Below are 12716 nucleotides of genomic sequence, written 5' to 3'. Positions count from 1 at the left end.
AATTGTAAAGAAGCTAAATTTTTTTCCTGTTGTTTTAAATTAGAGTGTCAGGTAGCCCAGCCTGACCTGGGACGCTACACACCTGAGACTGGCCTTGGACTTCTGGTCCTCCTGCCTATGCCTCCTAGTGTTTGGTTCATAGGTCTGCACTACCACACTGAGCCTTAAGCTTAAAATTCTAAAATTGGTTATGTTGTGAAATTAATTTTTAGGATAGTTAAAATGTGTTTTTCTAAAAACATTTCAATAATTTATAGAGATATATTTTTATCTTGATAAATTTCATGCATTTTCAATATTCCTTAACTGCTTTTTACCTGTTGATGATTTTGAATTTAGGACAGATCAATTTTTACCGGTAAGAATACTGGTTTCCAGATTTTGTAACAATTTCTACTTGTGTCTTTGGAGTACAAAATTGGTTTATAACTGTAATTTATATGTATTTTTAACTCTAAAATATGCATTTTTCATTTTTTTTATATGTATGTGTGTGAGAATGCTTCTGGAATGTTTGTGGAAGTCAGAGGAGAACTGGAGGTTTTTGGGTCTCTTATACTAGAATAATAATAGGCATCTATCTACAGAATTCTGTATTTACGTACTGCATCTAATAAAGACTGCATGAGTTCAATGGCCTGTTGAGTGCAACAGCAAAGGTTCTTACTGCTTTAATTCAAAGCCTTTTCATATTATCTGCAACAGGTTTTTATGGAAGTGTGGTTATAGGGCACAGTTAATAGCTAAGTTGACAAAAACACAATTGTGACTAGTCCTTTAAACATTGCAGCCTGTGGATAATTGAGATTCTAATGTGTATACATTTAGCAGTAATAGAGAAAAAATGGTGTATTATATGCTGACAGCTGTTTTTAAGCATTGCTTAGGTTTTGTATTTTGTCTCATTGCTCTGACCTGATTTGTGTTTATATACATAAAGGCTACATTTTGTAACCTCTGTTCTTCTTGCAGTATCTGGAAACCATGTTCACACTGCTTTTTCAGTTGCTGCAGCAAGTTACAGAATGTGATACAAAGATGCATGTTTTGCATGTCCTTTCCTGTGTGATTGAAAGAGTCAACATACAGGTAATGTTGTAAAACATAAAAATAAGTGTCAGATGAGATTATGAATATTTAATATCTTTGCTTTATATTGTAAAAAAGATAAAGTATTCTTAAAAAGCTTTTAACATATATGTTCTCATTTCATTTATGTGCTTTTCAGAATTGACATTTATATTTGAATTTATTAAAAGTGACTAAGAGAAACTAGTTATGTTGGTGCATGCTTGTAAACCTAGGAACTGGGAAGCTGAGGCAGGAGGATGATTGAGAGTTCAAGTGATAGTCAGACCTCATCTCCAAATACCAGAAGTGAAAGACAAGAATATTTAAATATTAAGTACTACAATTATATCTGTGGTGTGGCGGTATTTAGAAAGTAAAGTAGCATCTAGTTTATGCTCAGTAATCTTGAAGTTCACAGTGTTCAGTGTCTAAGCAAGATGCATCATAGCAAATGTAAGTTTTCTTAGGATTTGTTACTTTTTACTTCATACTTTTTAAACGTATGTCTATAGTCTCCTTTAAAGGTTGATTTTTGTGTGTGTATGTGTTGCATATGCATCCAGGTAGGTGAGAAGACAGCTGGGGGGAGTCGGTCTCTTCTTACGCCTTGTATAGAGAGGGGCAGGGTTTCTGTGTGTGCCTCTGGTCTGCCCTCGTGAGCTGCGAGCGATTCTCCTGTCAGCCTCCCAGTTTGCTAAATAGATTGCAGGTGTTCAGCGTGACATCCAGTTTCTTTCATGGATTCTTGGACTCAGTTTCAGTTCAGGCTTGTTTGTCTCAAGTGCCTTTATCAACGGAGACATATATTTGGCCCTAATTTCTTTTTAAACATATATTTATTTTATGTACATGAGTACACCGTAGCTGTCTTCAGACACATCAGAAGAGGGCATCGGATCCCATTACAGATGGTTGTGAGCTTCCGTGTGGTTATTGGGAATTGAACTCAGGACCTTTGAGAGCAGACAGTGCTCTCAACTGCTGAGCCATCTCTCCAGTCTCCCTTTATTTTTACTTAAAACCATACCAAACATTACATATGAAGTGCATGTGCGCGCGCGTGCACACACACACACACACACACACACACAAACACAGCATTTTTGCAGACATATGTATGCTTAAGTATAAAAATGATTTGTAAAGTTCTTAAAAATTAAATTATTTAGCTTTCTCTGTCCCCCTACCCTGATCTCCATGAAGAATGAGTAATCCATGAAACAGTGGTGTAATTGTCTTCTGGCCTTTTATATCCTGGTTCAGTACTTTATATATGTTTTGAAAGCAGAGAACTATTTCTAGGAAGGACAGTGTTTGGAGCTCACAGACTGTCTCCTCTTAGACCCACGTTTTCATGGACCGGGACATGTTGCAGTTGCTCCTCAGTGCCGGCTGTTGATGAGAATAGCTACTAACATTGAGCAGTGGTCTCTTGTGCCAAGTGCGCTGCATGTATTCTCATTTAATGCCTGCAGACGTCTTTGAGACTTGAAATAAGTAACTGGTCAAAAGTTTATACTTTGTAGTATATTTTTGAGGCAGAGACTGATGTAGCCTGGGCTGGCCTCAGACTTGCAGTGTAAAGAGCTTATGTTTGAATCCTGACCTTCTGCCTCTTCCTCCTAGCTGTTGGGATAACAGTGTGTGCCCCTGTGCTTAGGTAAACATTCCTAAGCTTGGATGGGGATACTGGTGTTCCAATTAAACACTGTGTCCTTGTTATGCCAGGCGTGAGTCACTTCATATTGAGCAGGTCCTCACACTGCTTTCTTAATGTAATATTTCTTAGCACTTTGGATTTTTGTTACAAGAATTGTATTATTTCATTTGATGATTGTCTTTGAATATTTAGTTTGCTCATTTAAATGATTAACTGAAGGTGTTTTTTTAAAACTGGTAAGTCTCTGACCTTGCTATTCATGTTGAATAAGGTCTTTAAACTTATATCATGTATAAAATGGGAATTATAATTTTGAACTCAGCAAGCTTATAGGATTTCATGATAAGAAATCACTCCAAATCTAATATTCTTTATAGTATTATACATTTTGAATAACTTATTTGTTAAAAAAGTTTGTTATAAATATAAGATTTGTCCATTTACTTGTATGAATCTGGCTAGTGAAAATTTTTAAAAATTTTTTTCTTGTACTAAGTATTTTACATGTGTCTCCTTGAAATGCTGTTGCATTTTTATTTCACAGAGAGCTCCAATTATCTGTTAAAAAAATACCAAGTTAAGAAATAGTTAAAAATATCAGTTCTTTCATTCTTTAACTTTTGTTCCCTTTACATAAGTTTATTACCATGTCCTTGTCTATTTACCCTTCAAACTGTCACTAACTGAATTTGATTTTGTCTGACTCTGATAGTTTAGTGAAGTCATTATCTTTGTACCATAGAGTACGATTACTTGAGTATTAATTCTTATTTATGTATTTGTTTTTATTTGTATGTATGTTTTGCATGCCTGTCTGTTCATCATGTACATGCCTGATACCTGAGGAGAACAGAAAAGCTTGTTGGGTCCCCTGAGACTAGAGTTCCAGATGGTGCGAGCCATCGTGTAACTCCTGGGAATCAAACTCAGGTCCTCTGGAGGAGCGTTCTCAGCTGTTGCGGCATCTCTCTAGCCTCATAAAAAATACCTTAGAAGAGCACAGTTAAATGATTTCATTCCTGAGGATCTACAAGTCTCTAGTTGAAATAAACATGCCATCAAGTTTTAGGACAAGCAGTCTTTAAGATTCTACATTTCTTAACAGAGAAAAAAATTGAAGAGCTTCTGTGAAATGTGTGCAACATTTTATCTGAAAGATGAAATATCATTTAGGTTATAATATTTTTTAAGCCTCCTAAGGAAAGGACCGTTGTTAAAGCATTTGTTACACTACTGCATATTTTATGCCCATGGTTTCAAAATATGTTTAGATTGAACTGAAGATCTCCTTTTATTCGAGACTGATGGTCAGACTCCTCTCCTTCTATCCCCCAGATGTTCCAAAACAAATTACTGAGGAGGATCCTTAAGTGCATACTGTTGAGTATTCATGCGACATTGTATACCAACATGAATAATCGTGAACTTAAACTTCACACCAGTTGATTAATTAGTAAATGCCCGTTGTCCTTTCTTAGCCTCTGTCAGTCGCCATTTTACTGTCACTAACTTGACTATTCTGTTTTTTTGGAAGTGGAATCATTCATTGTTTGTCTTTCTGTGATTGATTTCATTTACCAAGCCTTTAAGATTTGTCTAGATTGCTGAATATTAGAGATTTCTTCTTTTACATTTAAATACTGAGTAATATGCTTATTCATTCTTGCTTATCCTGCAGGAAACCAAGGCCTGTGAATGTGGATGTCAGTTAGTTATATAAAATGGCTTCACATTCTCCCACGTCCTTTAAGTTACATTGAGATGGTATAAACAGTTGCCACACTGCACTGTCACTGTTAGTGATTTAGTAACTAGAGTGAATCCCCCACACACGCAGATATTTTCTGTCCAAGGTTGGTTGGACCCAAGGATTCATAGTACAATATCTTTAATTTAATAAATTAATATTAGGTAGTTTATTGCCTGACATTTCACAGTGTTTGCCAGGTTTCTCATGGTATATTTTCTTTCTTACTAAGTGGTCCTGTTGTTTCCCTTTTTGTCTGTCTTGTAGATACGGCCGTATGTAGGGTGTTTGGTGCAGTATTTGCCTCTTCTCTGGAAGCAGAGTGAGGAACACAACATGTTACGATGCGCTATTCTGACAACACTTATCCATCTTGTTCAGGTAAGTGAGCTCTCCAGTTTCTTAGGTTGTTTGTTTGTTTTTATTTTTTAACTCATTGTTTTCATGTGATTTAATACTCAAGAAAATCTTCATGCTACTTTTAGGCTTTTAAAATTATAATCTATACTCTTTCAAAAACAAATGTGATCTACGTAGTGTATTTCTGAGGGTAATAGAAAATATTCTCTACTTAAAAGGGTATTTCTTTTGTTAGTGTTTTTCAGTGGTGTTAGCCCTGCAACATGTGTGCCCACATGGAGCCGGTCTGGTATCTAGAGAGTTTCAATATGAAGTCGCTTTGCAGTTTATGGTTTTCCTGGCTTTAAAATAAAAACTTTCCTTTTCATAAGCCAAGAAGTCATGAAATCTTGAAGAAAGGAATGATTGTGACTTTAGATGTTTCTACTTTTTTTAAAATTTATTTTATGTATGAGTGTTCTATCTGCATGTACACCCACATGTCAGAAGAGGCCATCAGATCCCTTTATTAAATGATAGTGAGCCACCACGTGGTTGCTAGGAATTGAACTCAGGACCTCTGGAAGAACAGCCAGTGCTCTTAACCGCTGAGCCATCTCTCAAGCCCCAGTGTTTTTAATATTTAAAGTGATCTGATGTGTAGTAGGTAGAAAGGAACCTGAAAGTTCATGGAGAAGGATCTAGACTGTAGAATGTAGCTCTTTTTTTTTTTTCTAAAGATTTATTCATTTATTATATATAAGTACACTGTAGCTGTCTTCAGATACACCAGAAGAGGGCATTGGATCTCTTTACAGATGGTTGTGAGCCACCATGTGGTTGCTGGGAATTGAACTCAGGACCTCTGGAAGAGCAGTCAGTGCTCTTAACCGCTGAGCCATCTCTCCAGCCCTAGAATGTAGCTCTTACTTAAACTATTAAATGTAAATTCTAGACATCTAGAATATCCACTGAGATATTCTTCTGCATTAAGAATTACAGCAATTCGCAATCTAAAGGTTCATAATATTAGTTTAAAAAACCCAAGGTAACCTTTATGTTTGGGCTGAACCTATTCTTTCCATAAATGCTTATGGGTGAGTTTTATCATTATAAATTCTCAAAAGACTGTTAAATAGATGATTAATGATACAAACTGTAATGCAATTTTGTACCTTTAAAATTTTTGTAAGATTCATATGACAGAAAGTTTACCATCTAAACCAATTTAGGCACACAATTCAGTGATATAAATGCTTTCATAATATACGGTCACTGTACTCCACCTCCATACATTCTTTTATCTGCTAAAATTAGACTATACTATTAAACAAAAATATTCCTCCCAAAACTATCTTCTAAAACACTTAAAAAGATGTATTTTTAAAATTACCGTATGTCTGTGAGAATGTGTTTTTGTGTGTCTTTGTGTGTGTTTGAGTGTGACTGTGTATATGAGAGTGTGTGAGTCAGTGTGACTGTGTGTGTGTCTTTGTGTGTGTGAAAGATAGTGTGTGTGAGAGTATGTATGAGTGTGTGTATGAGAAAGTGTGTGTGTCTGAGTGTGAGTATGAGTGTGTAAGAGAGAGTGTGTGAGTTTGTGAGTATGAGTGTGTGTGTGCATGTGTATGTGTGTGAGAGTGTGTGAGTATGAGTGTGTGTGTGAATATGTGTTGTTACAGAAGCTATCCATGGATGTTGGATCTCCTGCAGCTACAGTGACTGGCAGTCAAGGACCATCTGGTGTGTCTGCTGGTAGCCTGGCTGAGCTCTTAGAAGGAAGTACTCTTAAACTGCTGAGCCAGCTCTGTAGTCCTCTCTAAAGCACTTTCGTAAAATAAGTATCTTCCTGCTTATCTTCTAATACTTAGGATTTTCCTGTAAAGACTTTTTTTTTTTTTTTGGGTAGAGAACAGTAATGACCTCAGAAAAGGGTAGCAATGAGTCTGTTAATATTGTAGGTAACAGAAGTAGAACTTTAGAATCTTTGTACTGTAGCTTTGTAAGTGTGTTTTTAGCTTAGTTGAAAACCTTTGTGAGGGAAATAGTAAAATTCCCCAGCTTTTGTGTCTTTTTAAAATTTTCTTTTTAAAGATTTGTTTATTTATTTTATGAGTACACTGTAGCTGTCTTCAGACACACCAGAAGAGGGCATTGGATCCCATTACAGATGGTTGTGAGCCACCATGTGGTTGCTGGGAATTGAACTCAGGACCTCTGGAGGAGCAGTCAGTGCTCTTAACCGCTGAGCCATCTCTCCAGCCTGCTTTTGTGTCTCTCTTAGCATGTCAATCACTGCAGTTTTTTTAATCTAATCAGTGAATGTTTGGTTGTTTTTCTTCTTCATGGCATTTGACTTACCGGTATTGACCAATAATGCCAAGTTCCAACCAAATATTAATGTGTCCTTTTTGCAAATAAGCATATAATAACATATAATACAGAAATTGAGATTGTAGCTTAAAATATACTTTGGGGTCATTTGAGAATATTAAAGTTTATTATTAAATTACCTCTCAGATGACATTCCTATCTTTTGGCTATTAACATGCAAGATGGACATTAGTATAAATTGTGTATTTTTGCATTTGTATTTTATAAACCTGGAAATCTAGTGTCTAGTATCTTTGCCTGTGGTGGTTGATACCTATAAAAATAAGCATTCTAGTCTCCAGTATTTGGCTTCAGTAGAAGTAAACATTTATTCATAAGGTGAATGTTTAGTACTAGATGCTGGGAAGAGGTAAATAGGACAAGTGTTTTGTGCAATGACAGTCTGGAAAAGTACGTAACAGTTGTATTAAAATCATCATAGTATGGGGCATAAGGTAGGATGTCTGATTTACTAAAAGTAATGTCGGATACCAGTGAAGATCTCTGTCCTGACAGAATTGATGTTCAAATTGTGTGTTAAATATTGTTGGATAGCAGTTCTTAATGACATGGTATCTTAGGGATGAGAATGATGAAGATATTCGAGACAGATGTACCTCCATTTATGAAGCTCCAGCATTACTTAAACTTGTCATCATGGCAGAATACCTGACGTAAACAGCTTAAGGGCGGAAGTATTTAGTTTTCAGAGATTCAGTGCATGTTCCTGGGTCTCCTGATTTGGATCTGGGGAGACAGAGCATATGGAAGCAGGAGTGTGACAGCTTAGCACTTAGTGGACAGGAAACAGAGTGAGAGCTCGAGAGGGGCCAAGGACAAGATACAGTTCCTAAGGACATGCCTGACTTGGCCTGTTTCTGCCAGTTTGGCCTGTACTCCTAAGCTTTTCACAGTCCTCCAAAGTAGTGCCAGCAGCTGGGAGCAAGCCTTTAATGGCTTTTCTGTGATTGGCATGTTATATTAAGCAGTAACAACTCTTAAGTGCCATAATGTGGTGATTTATTTCCTTTAAATATTAATTTTAAACACAGATAGGGTACAGTCAGTTATCATTTATTCTTAATGAAGAGTGACAGCGCTCTCTTCTGCTCTGTTCTCTTTGGTAGAAGAGTCAGTCTACTTTCAGCTTTTCAAGCAGTGACTTTTAGATGTCTTCACCTTCCTAGCGCTATGTAACATGCAAATGTTGTTTATTTCTGCATCTGCTCGTGTGTGTGTGTGTTTGTGTGAGTACGCACAACATGCATGTAGAGATAAGAGGATAACTTAGATTCAGTTCTCTTGTATGGTACCTGTGGCTCTCAGGGATTGAACATGGTCTTCAGGTTTGATGTCAAAAAGCTGTACTCAATGAACCATCTTGTTGACCCCATTTTCTATTTAATTTGAGCTTCCATTTCTAGTGTTGCTAAGTCAGTTACTACTTAACTTCTCACTTCCCAAATTTGATTATTTTTTTATTTAAATTTTTTAATCTTTCTTTTTTTACACTCCAGATTTTATTACTGTTCAGTCCACCCTCTGACTGTTCCCCAACCCATACCTCCTCCCCACCCCGTCTCCACAAGGGTATCCCCAATCCCCAAACCCCCACCCCATTAGAACTCAACTCCCTGGGGCCTGCAGTCTCCTGAGGGTTAGGTGCATCTTCTCTGACTGAAACCAGACCAGGCAGTCCTCTGCTGTTTGCATATCAGCTGGTGTGTGCTGTCTGGTGTCTGAGAGATCTTGGGGGGAAGGGGGTCCAGGTTAGTTGAGACTGCTGATCCTCCTACAGGGTTGCCCTCCTCCTCAGCTTCTTCCAGCTTTTCCCTAATTCAACCAGAGGGGTCAGCAGCTTCTGTCCATTGGTTGGGTGCAGATATCTACATCTGACTCTTTCAGCTGCTTGTTGGGTCTTTCGGAGGGCAGTCATGATAGGTCCCTTTCTGTGAGCACCCCATAGCCTCAGTAATAGTGTCAGGCCTTGGGGCCTCCCCTTGAGCTGAATCACACTTTGGGTCAGTCCCTGAACCTCCATTTCCTCAGGCTCTTCTTCATTTCCATCCCTGCAGTTCTTTCACACAGGAACAATTATGGGTCAGAGTTTTGACTGTAGGAGACTTACCCCATCCCGCACTTGATGCCCTGTCTTTCTGCTGGAGGTGGGCTCTACAAGTTCCCTCTCTCTACTGTAGGGCCTTTCATCTAGGGTCCCTCCCTTTGAGTCCTGAGAGTCTCTTACTTCCCAGGTCTCTAGTACATTCTAGCTGCACCCCCCCCCCCAGGTTACCTTTTTCCTTTCTTTCTGCTGGCCCTTAGGGCTTCAGTCTTTTTCCCCCACCCAATACCAGATCATGTTCCCCTCTTCCTGTCCCCCATATCCTTTCCCACCCAAGTCCCTCCCTCCCTTCCCCCTTGTGGTTGCTTTCTTCTCCCTCTCAAGTGGGACTGAGGCACCTCACTTGGGCCCTTCAGCTTGTTGACCTTTTTTGAGTTTTGTGGACTGCATCTTGGGTTAAATTTGATTACTTTTATCTCTTCTAATATTCTGTTTTGTGTTTATGGTCATAGGTCTTTTAAAAAAGTTCATTGGTTTCATTGGTTTTTAGGAGACAAATAGTAAACATATTTGTTCAGTCTGTGGTTTGGTCAGCTTTATAAAGATGTCATCATAGTGTTTCTAATACTGCATAGTTAGTGTAGTTGGATAGTGAACTTCAGAATTCATATATGGATCAAGAAGGCTAAAGAGAGTAATGTTCAATTCAAAGGATCATTTTTCTTAAAAACAAAACAAAAAAAAATAATTAAAATAGTTAGCCAGAGTGGGACTGGGTGTGGAATGAGAGTGATACCAGGTCAAGGTTAGGAGCATCTATTAGCAATGAAAATGGTGATCAGGGCAGGAATTAAGTAAACAGCAGGAAGAGAAACAATTTGAAAAACATTAGAAAGATAGAATTATGACTCACTTGAGAAATGTATGAAAAGGTTGGTTGACACTAGTGGTTGGGGTACCTTTTAGACCATGGTACCCTGAGTCATTTGAGTGTCTAAACTTCAAAAACAGGCTTGGAGAAATAGGTTTGTCCATAGTATGCCCAGTCTGCACAAGAACAGTGGCTGCCCATCCATAGGCTGCACTCATTCGTACTCATTCTCTTCCTCTCTCTGACCTCTCCATCCAGGGCCTCATGTAGTCTAGGTTGACCCTGAACTTACGTAGACAGCTGTACATTTTGAAGTCCTGACCTTCCTGTTTTGGCCTCTCAAGTGCTGTAATTATAGATACATACCGCCATACCTTGGTCAGTCTTCTTAAATTGGAAAAAACAAAAGCTATCACAGGAAATTTGTAAAGATAGTTATATCCCTTTCCATCATCTATAATTATTTTAGAATATGATTTTCCTCTCTTGTGATAGGTTACTTAGTCACTGATAAGTTGTTTTTTTTTGATGAACTTTTTTAGTAACATAGTAACTATCAGGCCAGCCAGGGCTCTGCAGTAAGACTGGGTCTCCTGAAACGAAATGAAGACAAACAAAAAAGGGGAGACAGACAGACAGACAGAGAGAGGCAGAGACAGAGAGAGTCAGAGTGTGTGTGTGTGTGTGTGTGTGTGTGTGTGTGTGTGTGTGTGTGTGTCTGTGTGTATTTGGTTTATGTTATTTCAATTTACTCTAAAACTGTATTGGCATTTGAAAGATTTCCCAAGAATGGTATTTGAAATTTCCTTTCTAGATTTATTATTGCTTAGAGATTGATTTTTTTACCACTCAAAAATCCTTCTTGTTTGCTTTAAAGTATTTCCACCGTGAAATACTAAACCACTGGGTTTTAAGAGAGCAACAGACGAACTAGAATTTTAGATTAAACTTTTTTCTTCTGTGTTCTAGACACATTAAATATATAACAAAAAAAAATTCTCCATGAGAGATAATGTAGAAAACATACAAAATAAGTCTTTTTTGCCTTTCTCCTCAGTTTTCTTTTTCTCATGTGTAACTAATTCTGATGGATATGTGAGTTTTCTCTTGGAGACATTTTTATGTATCACGGGTATCTTTAAAAGTTCTTTGCTGTGGAATTGTTATATATATTTCTGTTTCTCTAAGTCCAATATGTAATTGCTTTTGAACTTTTTCTGCATCTCTAACTACATGGTTGATCATGCCCACCTAGTATGTTAACTCTGGATCTACTGTGATAGCAGTGAGCAATTTAGGCTGGGCTAATTTCATGCTTGTTATTTAGCTGCGTGTGTTTATACAGTGAAAATATATATCAGTGTTACTACCTTTTCTGTAGTCATGGCATGGGGGAAACAAACACTTCCTACATTTGGTGAGCATCACTAATCTAAAATTCAAAATGCTGCACACCAGTAAACTTTTTGGCACCGAGTTGATACCACAAGTAGAGACTTCCCAACTGGCCTGCTAAACAATATAGTACACTAATGTATTGAGTTACCTTTGTATAAGGTGTATATGAATTATAGGAAGATTTGGCTTCCATTCCCATGATATTTTGTTATTTATTTACAACCATTCTAGAAAATTAAATTCAAAATTTTAATTTCTTCCTTTCTAACCATTTCAAATAAGGGAGATTCAAATTATATGTGGAATTTCTTAAAAGGCACAGATACATATAGCCTTGGCATGCGTGTATATATATATATATTTCCATCTAGTATTTTGATTTTTACATTTTAGTAATAAATAGAAACTTGTTTGCTAGTATAGTGAAGACTATTATAAATGACTCTTATTTACTTTATATAATATAAATTGTTTTCTGAGGCAAGTAATTGATTGGTGGTAGGGAGGGATCTTAGAGTTTCTTATCATAAATCGTGTTTATACTTCCTGTAGGGATTAGGAGCAGACAGCAAGAACTTGTATCCTTTCCTGCTCCCAGTTATCCAGCTGAGTACCGATGTTTCCCAGCCTCCACATGTCTACCTTCTGGAAGATGGTCTGGAATTATGGTAAGAGGGAGGACTTGATCTTATGGATTGCCCTGCTGCTGCTTTCTCTCTGTGTGTCCCAGGAGAGCAGAGGTCATGTAACGGCTCTGATTACTCAGATGTAGGGATAAGCGTGCCAAGTTGTTAGCCTTTGGTTGTTTCCCTCTTCCACCTGTTGTTCAGGGTAGGCTTCTGACAGGTGGCTAGCGAGAACTAGCTGTTGATAGGAACACTGTCTACTCTTCCACAGGAGGGCCAGGTTCTCCACACGTACATGGTATAGTTCATAACGTCTGTAACTCTAGTTCCCTGGGATCTGACACTTTCTTCTGTCCTCCACAGGCACTATATGTACATGGTACACAGATGTAAATACAGTCAAGACACCTAAACATATAAAGTCTAAACAAACCTTTTTAAAACAGAGAAATAGAGAGAAATTATAGCAAGGACCATGTTGCATTTTATATTTGTAATTTGGCAAATAACCTAGGCATCTTGGTAATGTACCAAGCAAAATTTGATGTTAAAATTTTGAGTATTTGAAA

The 12716-nt window shown here is 37.6% G+C and overlaps 1 protein-coding gene across 5 annotated transcripts in view; it reads left to right on the top strand.

Moving 5' to 3' along the window:
- The window catches only part of Ipo11 (importin 11), a 173170-nt gene that overhangs the window by 72511 nt on the left and 87943 nt on the right, over window positions 1-12716 (top strand). For all 5 annotated transcript variants that reach the window (XM_063282684.1, XM_063282685.1, XM_063282683.1 and 2 more), the window contains exons 18-21: window positions 318-358; window positions 973-1089; window positions 4746-4859; window positions 12074-12189. In XM_063282684.1, coding sequence (XP_063138754.1) covers window positions 318-358; window positions 973-1089; window positions 4746-4859; window positions 12074-12189 — 388 coding nt within the window. The remainder of the gene's footprint in view (window positions 1-317; window positions 359-972; window positions 1090-4745; window positions 4860-12073; window positions 12190-12716) is intronic.

The sequence above is a fragment of the Rattus norvegicus genome, chromosome 2, assembly GCF_036323735.1.
Source record: "Rattus norvegicus strain BN/NHsdMcwi chromosome 2, GRCr8, whole genome shotgun sequence".
Classification (NCBI taxonomy): Eukaryota; Metazoa; Chordata; class Mammalia; order Rodentia; family Muridae; genus Rattus; species Rattus norvegicus.
Note: the sequence above shows the minus strand (reverse complement) of the source record. Positions and strands in the feature narration are given on the sequence as shown.